The following is a 25836-nucleotide window of genomic DNA, read 5'->3' on the forward strand; positions in this document are numbered from 1 at the left end:
TACTAATAGACTCTTTGGCCTTTTTTTGCCTAAGAGAAAGCAAAATAGAAGACAGATCTATCATATCGGACTAATACGAATTACACGTTCGAATTGTTGGATTAAGTTTTAGTTATTTTGATAATCCCCTAAGGTAAAAAGTATTGATTTAAAAAACACACACACAAATATTTCTTGTGAATCCAGCATAGATGCATTTGGATTATTAAAGGAATAGGCAAGACAAAATATGTCGTATAAAATGGGAAATGTATGCGAAAATATTTATAACATTAGTTCAAAACATATGTCAATTGACCAAAACAAACGAACTTAAATAATTGAAGACGACTTATTGAAGAAGAAGACCGATTCTATACTGTTTAACTGCAGTAGTATAAATAAATTAAACATTGGCTTATATACTCTGATTGGCTCAACGACCCATTAAAGTCATGGTTTTGATGATGTGAAGTCAACAAAATAGACCAGCTGGTAACATTGCTTCTAGTGCGATAAATTTCGCGCAAACTTGTTGCCAGTAGAAATCCTTTGTTGCGTGTTCCGTCTTAGTTTCAGGGTTAATAGTCTGTCCTCCGTTGTGTAATGTTACTTCTAGGGCTTGAAAAATTGTGACACGCGATGAAGCTATAACATTATCCAAGCCATGGACTATTTATCTTTTTTTTTATGTGAAAATTAGGGTATTTGCAAGTATTTTTTTGTGCTCGAGGTAGAATCATCGGTGAGCACGAACGTTGAACTGAATTCATAGGCCATGATATGACGAAGTACAATATTAGCATAACGGATTAGAAACAACGCCATTACGGGTAGGCTTCACAATTTTGACACGCTACACTATTTGTCAGTTGAGTCGCACATTTTTTACCAGAGCTTCGCTATAAATAATTCAATCGATAAGTTTTCCGGTTAGTATGTCTCCGGTAACACGAATACTGCGCAATAGCTTTGGATGGTCATACGTATAACGGTTTTGGAGGTGGTTTACAGGAATAACAGCAAATACTCCAAATACACGGTAATTTTCGTTTTTTTTTAATTTAAATTCCATTATGACGGCAATGCCGTATTTTCAAGTAATTTTCGTTTTCTAATATTTAAATTCTTGTTTACACTTTACACTTGAATATCACTTAATTATGATTTTTGTATCACTGCCAATATTCGATAATTTTATTATTAAATGCATAATTTTATTCACTACAAGTCACTTTTTTTCTCCTTTTGAAGGGTATCGTTGCTATAATGAATGTTCCGAATTATAACATTTTGTTTAACACACACCTTTGGAATATGTAACGTGAAATCTTTCATGTATCTAACAAGTAATAAACGTTGTTGTAATAATTTTAATCACAAACACAAACTTCACATTAAAATAGCACAACTTAACAATTATTTAAAAGACAAAGCTTTCAAACAAATCTAGCTCTTTATTCCAGACACTCGCGCGCTCGTAAGATTTGGTCTATTCGAGTGGAATTCTGGCCGTCGACTGATCAGATCGATTATTTGAGGCCAAAGCTTCGGAATAGATATGGGAAGCTATTCAGGGTGATACATTTTTATGCTTGTTATCCACCATGCCTCGTCTTTAAACTCCATGCAAACGAGTGAGCCAGGACATGATAGCTGTTTCTTGTGTCACCAGCCAAATATGGCGAGCTTCGTAGCTCAGGCTTTTATAAATAAATTCGTAGCTAAGATACTGATATTGTTTTGTTGATACAGCCCAACATTATCTAGGGAGTGTTAGATAGTCGGGGAACGGAATCGTCAACCGTTACGAATCCAGTCCTGGGACGGGTTGACCTCTGCAATTCTCTGTGCTTTGTTTTGGTTATGGTAAAAGCTTCACACGTTGTGCTCGAACAATTGTTGGGTCGATCGCGTCCTAGAGGAGAGTTGCTCACTGTCAGTTTAAATTCTTGACTTCTTTCGATGAAGTTTCATTTTTATGTGTGGGTTCGATGTAGAGTACATGCAATTTCGTACTGCAATAGGAAACAAGTACTACGGAAAAAATATGGATGTTCAATGCATTCCTTTAACCCATTACAATCCGGGGCATGAAAACTTAATCGAAATGGCATGAAACTTTGTAACTTTGTTTTCTCGAATTGACCCAAAATGCGGAAATATTTTCATTTGGACTTTTTCCAGAAATCGACACAATTCAGGAGCACAAATATTAGTTTTCTATATAATTTTTTTTACTGTTCCTTATTTTTTCTTGGCATTCACGAAACGATTTACAAGATTCTAGAAAGTCAATTTTTGTATGAAAAGTGTGGCTGTTCGACTCATTCCAAGTGAGTTGAATTTTCTTGACAGACTTTATCGAAAGAAGGTGGCAGAAGACTCTTCGACTCTCTGACTTAGCCCTCTGTGACATCTTTCTGTTCGAAAACAGGAAATTACCACTCTGCGGACACCATTTCGAGTCAATTAAGGTGATCAAGAAAATTTCGCTGACGGAACTGAAGACGATCTCTTCTAAAAAATTACGACAACTCTGAAAAAGGTGACAAATGTGTTTTGATTCTTGTCGGACCTATTTTAAAGGCGAAAAAATAAATTATTGTTGTTTATTAATAAAAAATATATTGAACTATGCACAATTCGTGTTGCATTAGTAATTATACGTGTTATTGTAGGTATTCTCATCGAACAATTGGTTTTATTAATTTTTTATGTATCGTTCTTCAAGCTTAGCTAACAAACATCAAACTTATTGCTGTAGGTTGTTTAATTGGATAGTCTACAACAGATTCAATGTTATGATTAATGATGTTTTATTTTCATCGCATTGAAGGCAACAAATCTTAGCACGAGGCATAGTACCACAAGCGAGGCATACTTTCCAAATTGATTAGTATAGTTTTTCTTATTTTTATGTTTTCTCCTTTTTGAAGATTATATGCATCTTTTTATATTCGAAATACTTAAATCTGTTAAGAAGAAAAACCGTTTTTGTATTGATTTACCAACCATGTTAACTTCAAATTAATTAACCTACGGCTATGTGTTACGGATTTGATGTATATTTGTCATACTCATGCTTAACGTTTGTTATGGTCTGAAAATCTTACCTTTTGCATCAATAAGCCGGTAATCGACACAGAAAGCCTACGAAGTTAACCATTGGTTTCGGTTTTCTCGTGTGACTGATACGGTTAAGAATCGATTCGATTTATCCGGAAATAGTGAACCTTGAAAACCATTTGCACCTTCCACGCATCACGTGAACTAATAGTCAATTTACGTTGAAGAGCATATTGATTGTCATCAAATAGCTCTCGTTGCGCTATCGTATCGACGAACGGTTCAATCATTTCTGTTTTGCATAGACAATTGTGCCGAGAACAAAAAAGCATACTTTCGGAGTATTGTGGCTCACTATGTATTTATCTTATCAAATGAAATAAGAATGAGTTATATATTGAATTAATTCATATATTTTAAAAAAATATTTGGTGATTAAATTACAATGAAGAAACTGACTAAATATTCTAACTGATTTATAACAAGGTCTCTCTCTCTCTACTTGGCGACCTTTTACATCATGTCTACCATTTCCTCTGTTTACTATACTTAAGTTTACTACGTAGCCGTATAGTCAGTCCTTGCTACGGGGGATTGGTCCGGATGGGCGAGTGAAGATCGGTGTCGCTATCAATGCACTACCGGCCGCCCCAAGTTTATTAAAGATATGTTTACCGAAATTAAATGAAGAAGCTTATTTCGCTTAATAAACAACACGCATAGGAAACTTTGTTGTTTTGGTGATGTTTGCAAAGTTTTATCCCATTAATTGATCCATTTTGGTGAACAAAGTAGAAAAAGTAAACAAAGTAGAAATAAACGTCATCTAACAGGATTAATATCATTGTTGTTTAAAAACTTTTCATTGACAAATTATAGTGTGTTAATGAATCATGAAATTAAACGAAAAAAACATGTGTACAATAGTGTGATTACTAAATGTTATTGTTATAGCGCAGGAAAGTTCAATAGCAAAAACCTGATAAATTTTGCTGTGAAACAATAGGTAAAGTGGAAGTTAAAATTGGGTCGCATCATGTTTCTCTTATAACCGAGCCGCAAAAAGTTTAGCGAAAATTGAAAGACAAAGTGAAAGCTCATTGACAGTGTTACATCATCTACAAAGAATATTCCGCGTGGGAGGAAGTTTCTTTTCATATTAGCTTTAGTGAACTTGGATGTTCTTGGATGGAAGTGACATGAAAATTGAAAAGCAAAAGTTTTCACATTCTCTGAGGACGAATAGTTTGGTCAAAGTTTTCGCATAAGTAAGTACGATACATCTACGGTTTGCAGAAGGTTGATTTTGTAGTAATGGAAGTGCTCACTATTGTAAATAAACTAGATGAGGTGGCATGGCTATGATGCCAATTTTAAGTAGCTTAATGGATTGATAGAATACTTTATCGTTGCAAGGTTACTTCATTTTAAGCTAAATGACTTATGTGTATACATTTGATTTATTGAATCAAAGTAACTTTGACAATATCTCAAAGTGGTTAAAAAATATGGAGATTCTGTATTGTGAAGATTTTGATTTGTTGTACATAAATATAGCATGAGTTTTTTTTTTGTCTTAAAATAATGCTAACTCATTTAGTAAAAGATCAGGCGCAATATCATCCAAAAATTCGCAACACATGCAGTAGCCAAAAGTCATGGAGACGCCCAGTATTTTACATTTTATGGAATGAAATGATGGTGGAACAACCACGTATAAAAAGTCCAGATTTGCACTTAGTTCTGATGTGTCCTCTGCAGCACCGCAAAGAAGATAATTGTAGCATAAAAATAAATGTTTTAAGAATCATGATGGGTTGGTTATTTCAATATTTTGCAGAAATTAAACAGGGTGCATGAGGATTTATTATCTGGTTTAAAGTGTTGATGAAAACGTGTAGCTCAAGTATTGTAGATACCAGGCCAGGCCGTATTGCTTAATACTAGTGGAAGCTTATAACTAGAGGCTTAATGTAATGCACGATTCACATTCATTTGAAGGCATTTTCTCCTGAAGGTGATTCTGATTCCTGGTGATTCTGAAGCGGTCGACTTTGCTTTATCGTACCCACTACTTACACGCATCAAACTCATGCAATTGTTATTAGTTGAGAAAATATAATAATGATTCAATGAACAACGTACACCGTGCTTTCCTATATCTTGCATTATAATCATCATAAATCTCAAAAGTAAATTTTATAATAAGTAATAAGTAATTTTTTTATAAGTAATGGTAGAGACCATTAGCTCTCCACTTAAATGTTTAAAGAACGATAAAAAGGAATATGGATGGTCACGGTGATATACGGAGACTGTGGTTTTGTGACGGTTCATCGACATTGCTAATACAATCATCATGAAACCCAAAGTTTGTTGTTGTAATTGGATCGGAAGTGTAAGGTGGCGACTACGCGATGACGTATTGGAAATGTTGAAATAAAGTTTCACAATATCGGTTACGCACGATGGATCTTGTGTGTTTCAGTGAGATATCGGGACTCGGTGAAGGAAATTTTAATGTAAATCGATAGCGGTGGATGAAGAAGAGATTGGGAACAAATGTTATGGCTTTTTGATTTTTACTGCTATTGGATATGTAATGCCATTCGCTTTGAGTTTGATGTCTGATATTGTAAGGAAAAAAGATTCATAGCAAGAAAATAACTTTTTATTTTAAACATAAAATTAATGCAATTGTTGTTATACAAAAATGTTGTTAATACAAATCGTTATATGTATGTTACGTATTCAACTTTAACCCACAAATGACAATGAAACATATTGTGATTGCAGAAGCACAGATTTTGCAACCCACGAAATGAAACGTATCCAAACGAAGTAAAACGGACCACAAATAGGAAAGTTTCGTGGAAGGTGAGTGGTCAAATGTAACGCTGAATGTTAGTGATGATGTTTGCCTTTAGGAACGCAATCGGAATATATTGTCATTTATGAGGTGGGATGGGTCGAGTAGTGCTCTTGGCTTGCTAAGTTGATAATGGTTTCATGCACGTTGTCTTTTACCCGGCTTTGCTAAGCTGAGGTTTAAGTGGTGGATAACAGACAAAAGGTTCAGCAGGGAAAAAAGCTCTCGCCGATGGCTAAGAGTGTAATCGTATTTCTTCTCCACGTGGTGTGGGAAGTTTTATCGTACGATACCATTCGGAACGATTGTATTCTTTTCGAAACCACTCAAATATTCTTCGCATGCAACCGACAGGTACGGTGTAACAGGTGTGCGACACATACTAGTTGAAAATAATGGAGATAGTCGCAGAAAGCTGTATGTCCGCATGAGTCAAGGAGAAATGCGCGAATTTGAACGGTTGTTGCTCAACTGGTGTGTAAAGATGATATTTTTTTTCGTGTTTATGCTACGACTATTGTTGGAAATATTGTATTCATCTTTCATCTGCCTGACATATAGTAAATAGCAACATATATTTTGCGAGCTGTATCAGTGGGCTCTATGTGTTCTAACTTTACCTTTATCTTCAAAAGTCCCCCGTGAGGGTAAAGTCCCCCTTCAAGATATTGCCATAAGTAGAATTCCCTTGACATTGCTATGCCCTTAGCAACATCCTCGTTTTTTCAGGTAATAGACTGGCATAATGGATCCACTTTGTCTTTAAGATGAGCAAAAAGCAAACCACTGGTTGGGTGTGGAGTGATAAAATTGGCGTAATAGAATGGAAAGATGATGGAGATGTGTACTTACCATGAGTTGGGAGCGTTTCTTTCTGACAAAGAAATTTACTGATTTTATAAATAATACACACTACATACTTTCATAACTTTACAATACAACATCTGATTTTTTGTAAAGGATAATTTTATTCGGCATTAGGTACGATGGAATCGAAGCGACGCAAGTATGATAGCGCTGCTCATACTATACACGTTAGGAAGAATCTAGAAAATTTGTTCCAAAAATCATATTTTTGACTTACACGAAATGTGTAGATATTCTTTTCGTTTTGCACTAATGGTAGGACTGTTGTTTTACAATGAATTAAAGTAAATATAGCATTTCCATCAAAACAACTTCCGGCATGTTGTAAAGTTTGTGTGTAAATTTGAAATCCAATTTTCTTACAAGCACGTTTAGTCGGTGGTGAATAAGTAGAAAGTATCGGGTACCCTGTGTGAAACATTTATTGCAGGTATGGATTGCAATGCTTACACCAATGCTGAAGAACTATTGCACCAATATCGATTAAACATGAAGGTTGTTCAATTTGTTTGCAAGGTACATAATATGAACGACAATTCCGTTGACGGCTAGTATGAAGAGTTTATTTTGTCATTTCTATTCTAAAAAAATCGCCTGCTTCGTAATACTGAATACGACTTTTTGTGTGTGTGATTTTGTGTCTTTGGTGTATGATTACGCTTTTTTACTGCCACACTGTCTTTTGGCACATGTTATCAGAACTACACCTAAATACGTTCATCAAATGGTGTTTTGACAAAGTATGTTGTAAGAATTCCTTTGCCTTTTACATGAGTCGGCCCACGGCAATCACACGAATAGCCTGCTGCCATAAGAACTTTAGCTGTATTTTCGGTCACCTGAGGGTTGTGCGGAGAGAAAATAAAGAGAGTTCGTTTGCATGAGAAAGAAAAATGTATAATATAATAACATGTCAGAAAACTCAGTAATGCATGTTAGTTGATTATTAAAATGCATGAAAAGGTTATACTTCTATTTTACAATTCTATTTTACAAACATTTATAGGGTTTATAGAAAGTTGACATGATGTTCGCAGGTGGTAAATTATCGAAATAAAATGGTATTAAAATGCTATGAACAGAATAATCGTCGTAGAAAAATTTGTGTTTTTGAAAAATGAGCTTGAAAATTCATTGTTAAATAACTTTGCAAACATTTCACAATATCATGGCAAATAGATAATCCAATGTTAGTCCATTTTGTATAGGCATTTTCTCCAATACTAATACGCGCAAGGCCATCCGGACAGAAGCTAAAACTCGTATTTTGTTCGCTAGTGCTTTAAAGACTAACTGCAGTCTTTGGTTAGCACGTATATAAAACTGAAAGTTAGCCCATTATGCGTGGGCTCAATTACCTGCACACGTCCCATCACCCCACATGAATCCATTCGGGACGCCACGTTAACCGTGTTGCTCCAGATGTCGTACTGCGGCTTTTGGGCTCCAATGACACCGGCTATCACTGGACCATGGTTGAGGCCGATCCGCAGCCGGAATCGTTGGAATGATTCACGATTTATTTGATCTAATGCGGTCATGAGAGCGATGGCAAACTCCACCAGCACTACCACGTTATGCTCTTCGGTACGCTTTTCATCCTGTTCAGGCAACCCCATGTGTTGTGTTGGGGTCATCCCGGAAGAGCGTCCACCGAAGAGAGTAGGACACATTGTTTCGAGTTCGAAGAGCAGAAGGAGAAGAAAATGATTGAAGGACGTTGAAAAATAATCGAATTGAAAAAACTGCTCCAAAGGAGCGCACATAATGGAGAGAAAATGGTGAAAATAACGATAGGTCATGATGTTGGACGAATAAAAATTGATGATATAATAACATCGCCATGCACCGGAAGCTAGCAGACGTGAAGGCAATGGGAAGCACTTCGATCCCTTTAGATAGTGAAGGTGTGTTGGGTGCTTCCCGTAATGTCGTTCTGCTGTTTTCAACGTTTACTAGCATCCGGTTTTGATGACGAAAATCAAAAGTCTAACAAGGTCTACCATTCCAGTAGTCAGTGGTGATACGTACCAGCTCATTATTTTTCTACCAGGTTGGGTGTAGAAACAAAACGAACATTCATGAAATGGGAAATAAGTGAGTTAGTACAAAAGGAGCAAAAGTGTAAACATTTCAAACAACTCGGTGAGTGTTAACATCAGCGTTTGTTGTGGTTTGTTGCAAATCAATTAATGGGTTTTTTGTGGTAGACAGGTGTGTTTTTTTATCGCACGAAGGAGGTTTGCTAGAGTGTTCAACGATAACAAATTGCTGAAAAAAGCTGCTTTAAATGGAAACTGCGGTAAAACTCTTTGAAACAGCCTTAGAACCAAACATATCCAAAAAAGTTCATTGTAAATGGTTGAACCACCGTGAAGCGGACATAAGATGCATGCGTTTTTAATAGGAATTACTTACATAACCCATAAATAAAATTAATGCAAGGTGCTTATAGAATGTCTGTGCCTAAGTCAGGGTCGACCTTTTGCTGAGCCAAAATTCATGCGTTGGATGATATTTCTCAATTAACTCAAGAAAATTTCCTGCGCACCGCACCGTTTCACGTAATGAAAAGAAATGTTTAGACAGTGTCGACCCAAACAAATAAAGCAATCAGCCCTTCTCCGCCTAGCGCTGAGGGTTGATAGCTGTGAACATATTCGATGCATCAGGGGAAACTTTGAAAAGCCCTGAAACGCTTAATTTACCTTGCCACATAATGAAACCACACTCATTTAGGGCTCACTATAACACCATAACAGTTTACTGTGTACCCGCATTTTGATCTTGTTGCTAATAAGTGCTATCCGTTAGAAACTGAATGCCTTACTAACGCCTTGAAAAGTGTTATCATTCTATGTTGATTGTGAAATTTGTACATTGTATAGTACGGGTAAATAAATAACATGTAATCATGTGGTACAATGTTCACGTTACAGTTTACAATACTACAAAATATTGTTAACAAATAACAAATAACAAAATAATGAAACTGTGTGTTAAATAATAAATCTCATGCAAGAAATAGCTTTGACTAAAATTTTGTTTTCATACATTTTACACAGTATTCAGCGGTAACTAAATGATAGAAGAAATCGAAGAACAGTTAAGAGATCGACATTAACTGTCAAACTAAATAAAAATTTGGTATTTTGACATCTCGTTAACAACATCGTATCATTCAAAATTAGTTTGTTCTACTATTGTTTGTCTAGTATTCAAACTATGAAAAATTTATCAACTGTGACGTGTTATTGGGATACCATTAGAGATGTGTTATGGTGTACTTTGAAAACATTGAATAAGTTTAAATAATGATTTTATGTTACTGCTTCCAATTATCTGCCAAGACAAATTTTATGACATAGTTTAAGCGAATTTCTATTAATAGCTCATGCAGCATCAAAACAGGATACAAGGAAAATATAAATCGAATTGGAAACACAAATGTACAGCACTTGTGCACTTGTTCAGCAAGCCTGAACGTAATGCCGCCTTTCGCAGGTATGAGAACCAGTTGTATGTTTTAAAGATAAGAGATCTTACCGTGGCACCTTCCTCTTTGCCGGGGCGCAATCCGGATGCAATCATATAGGTACTTCCGATGGTTTTTATCTTCTCGATACCGCTGAACTTTGGCTTGAGCAGGAGCTTGTCAAAGTCGCAGATAATCTCGTTCAGTAACCGTAAGCACTCGAGCCCTTGCTTGTTCACATCCGTTTCGTCGTAAAACTCCTTGTAGTTGGGTATAGAGGCAAACATGACCGCAACAGACGAGTAACTCTCGTGATATAGCTCCTGCACGGCACGTTCCTTCTTGAGAAAGTGTTGGGCGACGTGTGCGGGCAATATGTTTTCCAATAAAATCTACTCGACCGAAACACGTCGAGTGGAACAGGACATGGCAAAAATCGTGCGATAGTAGCACGGTGTAGATCGCAACACGTCAAGCAGCACACATTGTGGTTCGAAGGCAAAAAAACGTAATGGAAAATAAGCAAACGATTCACGAGGTTTCATGTGGCACGTTCCGGTCGCACGAAAACGGGAACCAGAGAAACGCGATTAATTTGCAGTTTTTATAGGTCCCACGGCTACTAAATAGTTACCTTATTGATTCCTCGCATAGTTTCGACCTCTTCCTGTTCTACCTTGAGCTTCGCTTTCCATAAGAAGTCGGTTCGAGCAACATATTCACCTTGACGATCGAGTGTGTGCAACACTGCACTTATCAACAGTAGGTAAAGTAAGCCTTGAAGTCCTAAAGGCCATCTATCGGAATTCGAAAAAGAAGATCGAAGTACAAGAAGTTTGAAGATGTCAATAAGAACTATTGTTGTTGTGTTGTTAAATATGGTAAATTGCTGTATAAGCTATTATAAGGTTTAGTATTTATTATTCATATGTGTTTAGTAGTGTAGAGCCGTACTTAGAAGTACTTACGAATTGTCCAATACGCCGTATGCCTCAAAGAGAGAGCTTGTCCATAAGATCGAGGATTGAACAGCAACAAATAGTGCCATCAGTAATCCCTTGACAAGAAAACCTGCCTTCAGAAAAGCGGACACAGCTGCGAGACTGATTGCGCACATATAGAGGTAGACGGGAGCAACAGGAGCAAACTCATCGTCGTACATGATATCCTCGGTGGTGTTGTTCACAAAATGTACGTCGGCTATAACTAAATCGTCAAAGTTTATCTGCCAGGGAGCGTTACGTGAAGAAAGGCAAAACAAAAATGATGTGTACATCAGCGTTGTGTTTGGTGCACGAGCCAAGGGCACAATTTTTGACTTACCACACTGAAAATGGCACAGCTCGCTACGAGAGCGGTGGCAATGAGGAAAATGGCCAAACGAAGACCACGGCTGGCAGCTATGACCTGTCCTGGGCCGTTGTTTCCCGGAGGCGAAATGTTCGACATCTGGTAGTTGCTTAAGTATAAAAACAATCCTAAAGCTACAGCTGTTGCACTGAGTGAACCAATAACGACTACATTGCTGAGAATGCCAGTTACCGAAAAGAAATATTAAGAAAAATATGTATTGTTTCGATAAGGATGAAGAAAACGCCTCACTGCTACCTACCTTTTAAATACTACTATTTGTATCAGTCCTATGGTCAGGAAAAGAATGAAGGAGCAGATGAGATCAAAGCGAAAAGTGGGCTCGGGTTGTGCACGAAACAAGGTTTCTCGGGCCGTATTTCTATACCACATAGTGACGGGTTGCAGTTCCTTCGGTGGGCCCCAGCACTTGCATTCACCGCAGTACCCATCTTCAGGGAGCAGATTAGACTCGATCATCGCAATACTCTGCAATGGTGCGGAATCCATGAATCGGGGAAACAAGATGAAATGGTCTCGCAGTCATTACACTTACCGCCAAGCCAATGTTCTTTGCCATCTTGGAGTCAGTGATGTTTGCGAACGGTTTATCTGCCCCCCAGCACTCGACATACTTAGTCATCTTAGATGAAGGGCGTGTGCGTACCAAAGGCCCTCCCGGTGTCGCTACCATGGGCGACCGGAGACAATCAATGTTGGAAATTGACATTTTGCGCATGTCACCGAAAATAGAACTTGACGATTTTCGCCGTTCGGCAAAAGCAATCAATCCTGTGGAAAGTGGTAAAGTTACGTGAGTGAGTAGGCTGCTTAGTGAAGGTCTGAGAATACGTTACTTCATAACGGTAATGTGTAGGAGAAATGCTATGTTGTCGAGTTTTTACTTTAATTTAAATTAATTTTTAATAGATGTATGAGACATGCATTCATCCGAATGAAGCTGTGATCTTGTTTCATAAAACATAAACATAATAAATCTTTCATTAGAATACTATTCAGTTGATACTGGCAAAGTCTGCATTTGTGATACGAATTATATCTCGGATAAGCTTTAGAATAATGTAAACTTTTTAGTCATGCGTAAGTGCGTTATCTAAAAAGCTAACGCAACATTGTATCCTATTATACATACGTCATGGCTATGTTTTTAAATTCAGATCTTAAGCTCAACAAGTTATTTGTTGAACTCTACCTATACAAATTGATTCGCATTAGGTACGAATTGTCTCATTGTTCTTCTATTTGCTTCTGAACCAGCGAAAGCAAATGGAAACCCACGTGCACAGAGAGCAAAAGATTGCCACAGTAAAGAAAATGCTTTCATCAACGACGTACCTTGCACGGAGAGCTTGCGACTTCCGACACGCTCCGGAAGGTGTCCGTTGGTGGTAATTGGTTCGACGGGAAGCGTCAGGCAAGATTTCTTCCTTAATTCTCCCTCATCCGCTTCGCCTGTCTCGTCGTCAGCAGCACCATCGTTATCTAGCGTTTCCTCGTTAATGGTGGGCGGGTTAATTTGCACGGTTTGCTTGGAGTTTGGCGATGGTGGAGGAACCAGTCCGTGCCCACCGGAAGCAATATTGGCCGGAGATGGTGGAAGCAGTTGTTCCTGTTCCTCTGGAATAGTAATGGGTGAGATGGAGGTGTGCGAGCGCCGCATGTCATCCGGAGTTTTGGGGGTCCGTGGAGTTTTCGGTGTTTTCGGAGGCTCCAAGACCGAAAGCAGGTGCTCTTGCTCGGGCTCGTTGATTTGCACCATCGCCGTAGGGGAGGGTGTGCCCAGGTTCGAGGTGGGTGTGTGCGAGTCGGTGGTTGTTGGCTTACCCAAATCGGTTGCAGGTTTCTGTGGCGGGATTCGTTCAAAACCGGGAAAGGTACAGAAAATTTCATTTCATTAGCCGGCACGCCAATCGTTCAAATATCCTGAAGCGCTTGCGAGTAGCGACAAAGGTAGCATTTATTTGCCTATCTCAGTAATCCCTGGTTTAAGGGTTCCATTTTTCGCTTCAACGGAGCGGTCATCATAATGAGAAGGAGCTTGCATTCATAGCTCATGTATTTAAACAATGCAAGCATGGAAGGATTTTATGCGACAATTAAAAAAGGTTGGGATTAAAATGGTTTGTTTGTTGCCTGTTTTATATGGCAAGTGTCTGTTGTGGAATGACTTTATAGCAATATTTTCAATTATTGCTATTATTGAATTATTGTTTTAATCGATGGTACGTATGTAACATGATAGTGGATACACATTTTGTAGTTTTAGTCTTTTAACATATTGCCAACCATCAAAACCTAAGCTTCGTATAATGTCGGATCTTTGACCTAAATAAATCTTCTCACAAAAAGCTACAAATGAAAACAACATGTTCAATTGCGCTAAGTTTTAGCAACCGAACAATGATTACATGAGTAGATTCGTAAGTAGGATAGTAAATTATGGTGTAAATATTCGACAAGCAACAACCACTTAATTTGAGTATTGGAAACGGGAAACATTGTTGCTTCTCCAGCCAACACAGCAGCAGTACCGAACAGGTTACTTACCTTCGGTGGCACGATAAGATATGTTTCAATTTTATGATCCGCCAAGTAGGACTCCCTAGAGGCACCACCACCCGGTTCCACCTCGAACATGTCGCCTAGATAATCCAGCGTTGCCTTTGTGATGTGTACCCGTCTGAGGCGAATGCAGATAGTATTGTGTGTTGTGAGTCAAACCCGGTAACCGGTGTTAGGAAAATGAAAGAAAAACAAAGTTAATAATGGGTACGGGTGTGGGAATCCTTTCCCGAGGGCGATACGTGGCGTAACCCCTTGGAAAGTTGTCCAGGGAACGCTACACGTCACTCAACGTCGAACGACATGGGACGACCAGAAATGGTAGAAAATGCTAACGATTATGCTCCTACCCTGCAACGCCGCCACTTTCCATATGGTTGGCCAGGGTCACATCATCGCTCCAAACGTCGAACTGCCACTTCCGCAATCCCAATACACCGCACAACACGTTGCCGGTGTGTATACCGATTCGCATGTCCACATTGAAGCCGGTTGCCTCTCGCACGAATCTGCAGAACGGGAGCAGAATAGAAAATATGATTTCGTGAAGGATTGATGGTTTAGACGTACGGCATAATTCAATTTGGTCTTGTTACTGCCATTGCGATGAGGTGGAAATGTCACAAGTGCTGGCTGTATGAATGACACGGAATCGATTTTTAACCTTTTCCCGGGAACCTAGGCAACTCGTGGATAGAGATAATCCTTTACATACACTGAATCGAGATTGTTATACGTGAACTTTACGCGTTGTTAGTTTATTGTCTTTTTAAGAAATTGGTCAAGAGCAGACTGATTTGCGGAAAGCTGAGTAATAAAAACATGAGGCAACCGTTGAAAATCTCTTCACATTTAGTCAAGATACAACAACCTAAGAACAGGACCAGTTCTATGGTTGAAATTACAGTGTGAGCTTCATATTTTTCATTTATATTAGTTTTACAGGAGGAAAAGAAATCCATGGGCAAAAGGATTTCTACTACTCACCGAATTGCATCTATCATTTGTAGTCCCATATTGACACAGTTAGCTGCATGATGTGGTCTAGAAACTGGCAATCCAGACACGCAATAGTAGCAATCGCCAAGAATCTTTATCCTCAGACATTGATTTTCCTATAATACGTCAAAAACGAATGTCAATGATGTACTATCAAAGTAGCTTAAGCTTATATTCATAGAATGTAGATAAGAACCAAGACAACAACAAAAACGTGTGTATTTGCATATACTTACTTGTGCGATCTGATCAAATCGTCCAAATAATTCATTTAGTGTCTTAACCAGATCGGATGCTGTCAACTGCTCGGACAGTGGCGTAAAGTTGACGATGTCCGCATACAAAATGGACACGTTGTTGTGTCGCTGCACGTGCATTTCGTGGAATCTAGTCTGGGTCTGGCCGCCGGCCCGCTGGCAGGCGTCGGCCATCTTCAGCATTATGCTACGCTTCACCTCCGCCGCAATGTAGGCCGGTATGACACTTAGCAGGAGTTGCTCTTGTTGTTCTCGTTCACATTCCAACTTCACCCTTTGCTCAATCCCCGTCCTCGTTCCGTCCACTGCATCGATATGGGCCGCATCGGACATGATACGGTAGTAGAGACTGGAAACGGAAGCCGAAGCTAGGAACACCGTTTCCGCGAGCAACTGAGGGAAGAACGTCGGTGGAAAGTCGTGGACTTGCGATAGGATGCGATACCCAATGTGGACGATGCAGAGCAGCACGGCAAGCACCACTGATACCGGCCAAGAAATAGGTAGCATCGTGTGGACACCCTGGAAATGTGGAAAAGTAAAACCAACCTCTCAGTGGAAAGCATTTGGTAGTATGAACTGTCTGTTGTTGTTAAACAAGGTTTAGCTTAAAATGAAATATTACGGTTTATGAAGATAAGATCCCCATGGTGAGCTAGATTGTATTCGAGTATTGTTTTGGTTTTATTATCATGAATCAACAACAGTATGCCACTGTGTAAATTGTTCGCTTGAGTGTCTTTTTTTTGGTAAAGAAACATTCATAGGGAGTTTTGAAAGATGCATTGGATGTAGAGTAAAATTAACACCCTGCTGCGTTTGTTGCCTTCTTGCTTTGGCCACATACTGCGGTTAGAGGCCACATACAGCGGTGCACGGCCAGGGCCGAATGAGGAGCACTTTACGGAACGAATTGGAATTGGGTATGCAAATGACAGATGGAATTCTGCGGGCGTAGAGGATAAGGTGAAACTGCTTGTAATGAATAAGTGTTGCATATTAGCCTATAGAGGAGGGAACGGAGAATAGCTATGCGGGGCTGGAGTTGTTAAAGTCGACACTAGTCCGTAACGGTTGGGAGAGAACAGCAGTACAGTTTGGTTGTTTGGCGCTTTTCCATGCGCCCGGTTTCACAACACTAATTAGTCTCTTTCATTCTTTTCTCCATAATACTGTGATGTTATTCACATTTTCATCACTAACGTGCTTACATGTTACAGTAGTCACTGCTTTCACAGAGGATTTGGAGAGGTGAGCATGGCGACATGAAGTTTTAATTGTGTCATGTGTTTTCGGAACTACGTTACATAAAGGCATCATTATTTCTACATTATGTTTCGGTAGCGTGTTTTGAAGTCGTTATTTGTATTATAAAAAAGATTAAAATTTAATAATGAGGATGTAATAATATTGTAACCATAGAAAATAAATATTATACTTACCAATATCAGGGCAAACAGTGGCAATGGAGCGAGCTGAGTTCCAACAAATGTGGAGATTGCGCCAATCGTTCCAGTGGTTAGAATCGCAAAGGAAAGGGCAGCCAATGGCGAGTTCATCACTGCTGGGAATTGCAAAGCCACCAGAATCCCACACAGCACTAGGGATACACCAGCCAGCAGAGCTAGATCGGCCAGAATCTATAAATCAACTGTTTTCAATTTGGATCTCGATTTTTCTTTGTCCATGTTGTTTGTGTAGGTGCGCGATTGCAAATGGTTAAAAGGGGTTTGATTTTTGTGTGTTACGTTATTTAATGGCGATTCGATATGCGGGTACAATTACATACGACAGGGTACATGGAGACGCGTAAGGTTACACACATAGTTCATGCACGTGGTAGCATATGAGAAGACAAGAAATCAGCAAATAGTACATACATATAAGTAGCGGAAGAGATAGAAAAGGGAGAGATAGATAAAGAGAAATAGAACATCGTCAGCAATCGACATTTTGAAAAACAAAAAAATAGAACAGCTCGTACGGAGCGAAGGAAGGATCGAGCATTCGACAAGTGAAAGGAAACAGTTTATCCTGATTATTCGATATTAAGGAAAGGATAGTTTAGGACATTAGGATCATTATACCACAGCGAAATTGCATTGGATTAGGGCAGAGTGCAAAGGGATTTATTACAACAGAACATCGACAAACAAACATATACACACAAATACACGTTTGGTACATCATGAAAGAATAAAAATAAAATATGAAAACGCCACCTTACCGCATCATGAACCGCACAGAGTACGATGGACGTAATGCAGGAGAGTATCGAAATTCCCAGACCGGTGATAAACAGCGATCTTCGAAGCCGTTGCCGATATCTTGTGTAGAGGTCATCTAGATGGGAGTTTTCTGTTGGTGGAAATAAAAACGGAACGACGGAACGAGAATTTCAATTTAAATCTTTGATACTTAGAACGGAATGAAAAATGTAGAAAAGCGTACAAGGATAACGTTCTTCTATCATGGATAGAAGCTAGTTGCTGAAGACGGGAAAAGTTTGAGGTTGGCGTTAACTAGGATCTTGAATACTGAGTGGGTGGATAAAATTGCTATCGGAAAATGTTATTCCATTCTGTTCCTGTTTAAGCACTGGAAACGAGATTGCCTATTGAAGTCGCAAAGTGAAAGTGACATTGCAATGAATAGAATATCCTGTGAATCCTGTGAATATGAATGCTGTACGTTACGTCATGGACTGATTGACCGTGATTGAACCTTAATGACCTTCACAAAAATGGAATGACAAATATCCGTTCGATTTATGAAGATGCCAAGTGGGTCGATCGGGAGCCGTTATGAATAAAAATGAATTTTCTGCTTCGAACGGTTTTTGAAGAAGAACTTTTCAATTTTAACTTCTCCCTTTGTTTGTATCTTTGTCGATCATTTGCTAACTATATTTAAATATAGATTCGAAGTTTAAAGACAGCATACATTCAAATTCGATGTAATGAAGATGGTGAAGGTAAAAAAGGAAATATTTGATTGTGTTTCAAGTAGTAAACATTATGTTCCATGGTAATTGATGTTATGCTGGTGGCTGGGTAATAATAAAAAACTGATGTTATTTAAGGGATGATTATTTGTTGTTATATTGTCATTTTTTATCTGTGTAGGTGTTCTAAAAATTCCAAGAAAGAAGCATACGACATAATGTCGTTCCAACTGACAGCACTTATTATTCATGGTCCATTAATTTATGCATGAAGGGAATTCGCAGTTTGAAATATTTCCAGGTGATTTGAATGCAGTGTTGTTGGAAATACAAAAATAGTATGGTTGTTACTTTATATTACTTTATTTATTTTATGTATGTTATATGACGGATTTAATAAAAATAAACAAAATAATATATATAAAATATGCTAACGTATCAAGTGTAATTTCGTTGTTATTTGGCAATCAAAATCAAGGGACTAAAATAACGTTTGTTTAATACCAGCTCATTAAGAAAAGAGGAACGCAGCTGGTAGAAACTTCATAACAATATGTACAAAGAAAAACAGAAGAAAATTTTCCCAGGAGTAAAAGTTTTTCCTGGTGTCATGCAATACTTTCCCATCGTAAAACCACAAACTTTGCTAAACTGACACGCTGTTTTCCATTGCAGCGTTTCTTATTGCTCTTGAAGTGAAGAGCAACATCAACATTTGTTGAAGTTCATTTCCGAAACAGCACTCAAGTAACTGCGTTTTTGCTTGACATCGCATCTTAAGGACGCATCTAGCGTCAAATTCGTGAGAGTTGAAGATCAATTTTGAATGATTAATGTAATTTAAATCATAGTGGGTTACGGTTTAGTGATGAAAAAAGTGTTGGCTGATTATTTGGCACGTTATAGACTGATGAATGCCAGCCAAGAACGAAGATTTTTTGGTCGAAGAATGTTCTGATGTTGTGAGTTTTGCACAACCTATGTAAATGACAGCTCACCTCTATTTTTTGGATCGATTTATTGTGGCAATTATATGTGTTGACCGTCTGTTGATCAATTCTTTAATGCAAAATCGAATAAACAATATAAAAGGTGTTCTTAAGTGTTATCGATTAAATTATAAAATTGTATTATGGTATTGTATAAAATTGTATTATTATGTATGGTACTAAAAATTCAATCATAGCAACATTGGAATGTTAACATTTATCATTTTATTTATTAAATGAATTGCTATGAATTTAATTGAATGGAATTTATGAATGAATACAATTAATAAAAACATACGTAACGAGGATGCTTTGCATAAGGCAAATTACAAATTCCGTAGGGCTTTGGTTGGCAACTTATTGAGGTTATTCATCGTCAACATTATGTTGGTTCAATTGGTGTAATTATTGGAATATATTATAAATTTACGCTATCTTCAGAAACTTTTCATTGAAATCTGAATAGTACCTGGTTGTTACATTTTGCTTGCTATATCCTCGACTAGCACAGATTTAGGATGAAGAGTGGGTCAGAATGCAATTCGAATGTGAATTCCTGAGACTAAATAAGGGCGGGCGGTACTTTCTAAAGTCTTTAATTATTCACAAATCTCAAGAGCAAATAAGCAACGTTCCGTATTTGCTTTCCTCAAACAATATGCAAATAACTTTCAGTCAACAAAAACTATCTTGCTTGCTTGGGAGTAAGTTAAACTGCGAACATGTCTGTATGAAGAAAGATTTAGTGTTACAAATATCATTTAAAGTTTAACAGAAGCTCATGTACGGTATACATGTTCGAGAGAACATTGGTATCAGCATCAGTATGTGAATTATGCTGCATAATGCCTATTTATGTAAATTTTACGTAAATAGTTTTTTGTTTTCGAATAGCCTACTGTACTAAGTTTCTGAATAAGGAATTGTTTATTTCTGCTAATTAAACATTTCATGTTTCGAGAAATATAGAAACCTATTTACTTTTCATTAATTGTGCATATATGTTACAAAAACCAATTACACTGAAGTAAGACAGCAATGGTTAAATAACTGAATTAAAGTTTGTAAAGTTAAAATGTGTGGTGCAGCATGAAAAAACCCCGCTTTGGTAGAACCTATGTTATGTGATGACCTTTTTAGATTCGACAAAATCAACACACGGCAACCATATAACATCGAATTTGAATACTTAAGTACGATACGACCCAATAAATTAAAAACTTTTGAAAGTCTAATTGCGATGACAAGTTTGTGTATCAATTGTGCATTGCAGTATTGAAAAAAACTATCTTGTCATATCGAAACCCAGGTACACGTGCTTTTAGCGGTATAATATCGTCGATCAGTAGTGTGTGATTATTTATCGAAGGGTGAACACTCCAAATCTCGAGAAGAAGTTATCTTTAGATTTGGGACATATTTTTAAGAAACATCGCCAAGGCTATGATCTTGTATGATTTCATTTTTTGGCACCGCTTTCGGCCATTAATAACGTTAGGAAATGGTAAGCGTGTAAAATTTTCCGAAGAAAGCCAGATAGATTGCGACATCTAGTAATTGCCTTTCCCTTTTAAGTGCGTTGGTAAATTGAACGCATAATTAGATGTAAATTGAACCTTTTGAAATGAAGCGTAGCTTGTTAGGTACTTCAGGGGCATACTCTGCTTCTTTGTGCTTCTTTTTTTTTATTTTCCTATTGGAACCCAGGCAAATCTTATTAGTTGAATATCATATAAAAAAACTGATATCCGTAAACAACAATCGCTATGCTTCTTGATTGATGCTTCTTGGGCTGAATGAATATTAAAAAAAAAAAACACATTTTTACCGTAAAGCTGATAAAAATATTCTATCGTTCATACGTTGATTTGATTGAATTCAATGGCTGTTGTAAAGTTAAGTTGTCGTTTTGGAATATACTAGTAAATCATTTTATAATTAAATGTTCATATTCTTTAATCAAGAAGGTTCATATTTATTAACCTGCAATAGCATCCTCTGCCTTGTCGTCATCATCATCCTCGTTCGGTTCTATCTCTAGTTTATTCATTGCAAGCGATTGTACAGATACACTGACGATTGTACTAAATGGAAAACAGTTTTTACTGTTTAATGCGGCAGAAACGGATCGCACATGAAATAATGAGTGTGCCTAGTGTAGGTATAAATAGCATCGCATCACTTTTTCTCACTTTCACATATGACACATATTTATTTTAACTGACATTACATTGAAATGACGGTGCACACACTTTTTATCACGCAAGAAACAAACAATGACGACGAGAAGAACAAGTACATATAAAATGATGATTATTATTTAATTGAAACTCCGATAAAATAACCGCATAATACATTGCAAGCCATGATCTGATTTATCCAGCAAGTTTATTTTTTCTATTTATATGATTGCCATTGCAAATGGGATTGAACCGTATTGTATTAATTAAATTTACACTTTTCACTATAACGCTGCTTCGTACGTGAGGGAAGAGCATTCACAACGAAATGACAGTGTGAATGTTTTAGACTTGTATCGATTTTATCAATGGAACACTTTTGTTATAGCTGTTAAATACATACGGTATAATTTGGCAACTGTTAACGACGGCAAAGAACAGCAAATAGGATTAGTTCACCTTGCAGTCAGCCTCCGTAGTATGAATAACTACAAAAGAAACATCCTTGAACACTAAATTAACGTTGTGCAAACTGACACCATCGTTTATGGCGATGAAGCGTTAAAACCAATCAATTCATTAAATAGACGAGTGTTATGGCTGAATAACCGGCACAATTATGTAGTTGAACTTGCAGATTCACTCACGTTTACGGGGCCGTTTGATTAGTACTATTATCATTTGGTTCGAAGTACAAAGGAAGTAATTGCTGCAATTATCCTATCAACACGAAGCTTCGATAACACCGGAATCGAACAACAATTATTCACTTTCAGTAATCAGCGCGGTAAAACACCTTCTAAATCGTTCTACTATTGGTACGTCCGATCGTGATAAATCAATATTGAATCTATTTTCGTTGTTGTTAAAACAGCAAAGGCACGACACGAGCATTGCAATACACTCACTTATGTTGATAACGGAAAACCCGCCACTGAGAGATAAATATTAATCACTTGTTCGCTGTGTATTATCTTCGAAAGGACGACAACGCCGTCATCTTTGAAAAAATTCCCAAAGCACAATGTGTTATTATGTATCCGTAGCCTGCGCGTCGCGTGTTATACTGAAAATTATTTGCATTCCAAATTCAGAATGCCCTTTTGACACAACACAATGACACAAGTGCCTACACAATAGAAATGAAGGCTATAAATATCCTTTTGAATGAAGCACTCAGTATGGAAACATGTCAGTCATTGTTGGTAGCGCGTTGCGTCCAGCGCAATTTATAAATGACTCCATTCCACTTTCACGAATGTTGACCCACACCAACGGCACTGGAGAAGTCGTGTGTGAGTAAAGTGCAGATATCTCGCGAGAAATAAGAACCGCTTAAAGTGGAGGATTTTGAGATATGATACTGCATCCAGCAACGAGTGCACATTGTACACCATCACCTGAGCGCGTCGTTTTGTAACCGAGCTGTCATCAGCACCACTGCACTGTGCACTCAAGCTGAACGGGCGTACTGCTCCAATTTCGAAACTCAGCTACAGCGTTGCCTCGAACAGGCAACGAACGCGATTGTTAGACTCAACGACGCGTTCCTACCCACAAATGGCAAGTTCGATACACTTCCGGCAGCCGAACAACTAGCGCCAACAACACCAGAAGGACCGTCTAATATCGCATCCAACAACTGACTGAGCTGATCCCGCCACGAAGGGCACAATTTTTATAGATTCACAGTACATGTGGCGCCGCAAAACAGGTTCGTGAAACCGAACGGAGAGCCAGACAAGACCGAGGAACTGTTGCACGTTGGTTTTTCGTAAACTGTTGGGTTGGTTTAAGATTGCAGCGCGGGCTCCATGGAGATGGTGTGTGGGGCTTCGGATTTTACGAAACCGTTCGCCTGCGCAGTTCGTGCCGCAGTGAGAACGCGACCCACGGCGGATTGGAATCATGTGTAAAAAGCGCACTTCGCCAGCAACACGTGCTTGGGGCAGTTCGGGCGTGTTGATTTTTTTTGCTTTATTTTGTATATTAGTTGTTGCGTGCTTTATTCCACAGCTACATGGACTAGTATTGTATGGAAGGATAAACAAACTGGCGTTGCCTAGCATCAGCTACAATCGAAAGGTTTTTGAAGTAATCTCTGACAGCGCAGCCAGAGGATCCTTAACACAACCGGCACAATGAGGTCACTTTAAGGTCGCTGGTCTACAAGGCCAGGGTCACGGCACAACGGCAAATTTGATAGGATCCATTCATAACTGTTGTTGAATGATTATTTTTCTAACCTAGCTGTACGGTAGGAACAGTATTGCAAGCCAGATATCGTACTACGAAGAGCTATACAAATAGTAGTTTATCGATTTAATAGTGATTGTTCTTAATGCACACAGGGCAAACAAATTTTATCAATGAGCAGACTTGTGCTATCGCAGTGGTGATTTTCTTGTCTAGCAACAACCTTTGTTTTGTGTAACATTTAATCCATTTTGTTTAGCACCAAGCACCTTCGTATGAAGAACTCTTTTCGACCTTCCAAAGCGGTACGCCAAGTTTCATCCATTATAATTAGCAGCCGGCGGCTAATTAGTATTATCTATGCAAATGAGATACGTTCCCGTACTATACAATTTAAAGTTAAAAGCAGGATTCTCACAACATGTGGGACGTTCCTGGACGAGGGAAATCGAAGCGCTTTTTCGCTGCTGTTGCAAGCACTTTATCATCATCTTATAGCGACTACGTATAAACAACGAGGTCGAATTGGCTTCATAAATTGAATCAATCCCGCTGAAGGTGCGCTTAAGGGGGCACTTGATCTAGTCTCGGTGCATCCGTGCCGTCTAGGGGTAAAAGTTTGCAATTTTACCGCGCTTCTGTCTGCTTCCAATGCTCCCTTACACCCAGCGAACGAACCATTGACTACACGTGAATATCTAGATTGCCATTGTTGCATCCTTTTTGTTCCGTTCGCCGACCAAGGTGCGCGTGACATAATCAACTGTCTTGCGATATGGAAGAATGGGAGTCAAGTTTTTACCGACAGGTTAAAGCACGGGAAGCGACTCTGGTGCACCTTTTCCAACCGATCGTTTAGTTCATTAGCGTAATGACTTTATTTATACGGCAATTGATATATGCAAATTCAAAATTGCCTCCGCTGTTGTGATTTAAATTAAGATCAAATTAATGCAGTCATAAAATGCAAAGGTTAACTCTAGTTTGCGTGGCATGTTAATTTATACTTAATTAATCTTAAGTTTTAAGTACAAAATTGGACATTACAATGATAGGTTGTAATATCAGATTTATTACAGATTTTGTAATATCAGATTAACACAGTTAAGAAATAAGAAATAATAGTATTTGGGAATATTTTACAACGACAGTAGTCAAGGGGAAAGGCAAAAGTATGGATAATACCTTACTACGTTTATAATGTTGAGCAGCCTAAAACCGTGTTTTAGTTGCGTTGAAATTTAATAGCATCCTGAAAATTATGAGCACACATCAATTAAACTAAAATAAGTTTTACTCACCCGAAAGAATATCGTCTTCTATCCGTTCTTGCATTGTTCTGGAATATCTTTCAAACGTCATTGTTGGCGGTATATTCAGTTCGTATATCATTGCGAAATTTAATACGTCTTGTTCCGAGAATTGGTATCTACGTTTAACACTCCTTCACACTATCATCGATAAAATGGAAGAATACATTAGGCACGTTGAAACTGCACATAACTGCAAATGAGTAACATTGAAGTATAGTTACTTATATGAATCTTCAAAGCTTCAAACGAAAGGAAACTTTGATCCTCTATTAGTGATCTAATCACAAATGTGACGTGAAAGTGCTTAAGCATAATCCCAATGCTTTAAGCTGGGAATCTCACCAGGTTTTTAATTCAGACAGCTAATTTGCTTGGGGAAATGCATACGTACAAAGGGTAGAATTCTCCAAATCGTTACGGACGGAAAAATACTTTACTAAAGTCATGGACCCCATGTACACCCAGATGATGACGAAGCCTCATTGTCCATCACGGATGATGTTATCCCGTCGAAGGGGCCTTCTGAAAGCTACTAGCCCTCTTGTAGACCAACGTCAAGCAGTAGTTTGATGTTCCGTAGAAAATAAGGAAATAAAAACTTTGACAATTGTGTCAATAAAACATGATTTGGCAAGCGATTTGCTCATTTGCAAACGAACTGTGCCATTCGTTACTTGTAGACCTGTAGACGGCTATGGCTAAGCTTACTCTGTGGAAGTTACTCTAGACATCTTTTTGGCCCGTTTTAGCTTCACGCCATTATTTG

General features: G+C 38.2%; 1 protein-coding gene across 1 annotated transcript; it reads right to left on the reverse strand.

The window, feature by feature from the left end:
• Positions 1-6851: 6851 nt before the first annotated feature.
• On the reverse strand, positions 6852-25156 carry LOC128299462 (adenylate cyclase type 2). The gene is made up of 17 exons (XM_053035438.1): positions 25059-25156; positions 17676-17806; positions 16891-17088; positions 15428-15970; positions 15180-15307; positions 14543-14701; positions 14178-14310; positions 12966-13473; positions 12166-12401; positions 11872-12098; positions 11583-11784; positions 11228-11484; positions 10894-11056; positions 10331-10651; positions 8816-8830; positions 8143-8385; positions 6852-7623 (listed from the first exon to the last, which is right to left on the reverse strand). The coding sequence occupies exons 1-17, from the start codon at positions 25147-25149 to the stop codon at positions 7492-7494; spliced, it is 3687 nt and encodes a 1228-aa protein (XP_052891398.1). The 5' UTR covers positions 25150-25156; the 3' UTR covers positions 6852-7491.
• Positions 25157-25836: the final 680 nt, after the last annotated feature.

The sequence above is a fragment of the Anopheles moucheti genome, chromosome 2 (assembly GCF_943734755.1).
Source record: "Anopheles moucheti chromosome 2, idAnoMoucSN_F20_07, whole genome shotgun sequence".
Taxonomy (NCBI): Eukaryota; Metazoa; Arthropoda; class Insecta; order Diptera; family Culicidae; genus Anopheles; species Anopheles moucheti.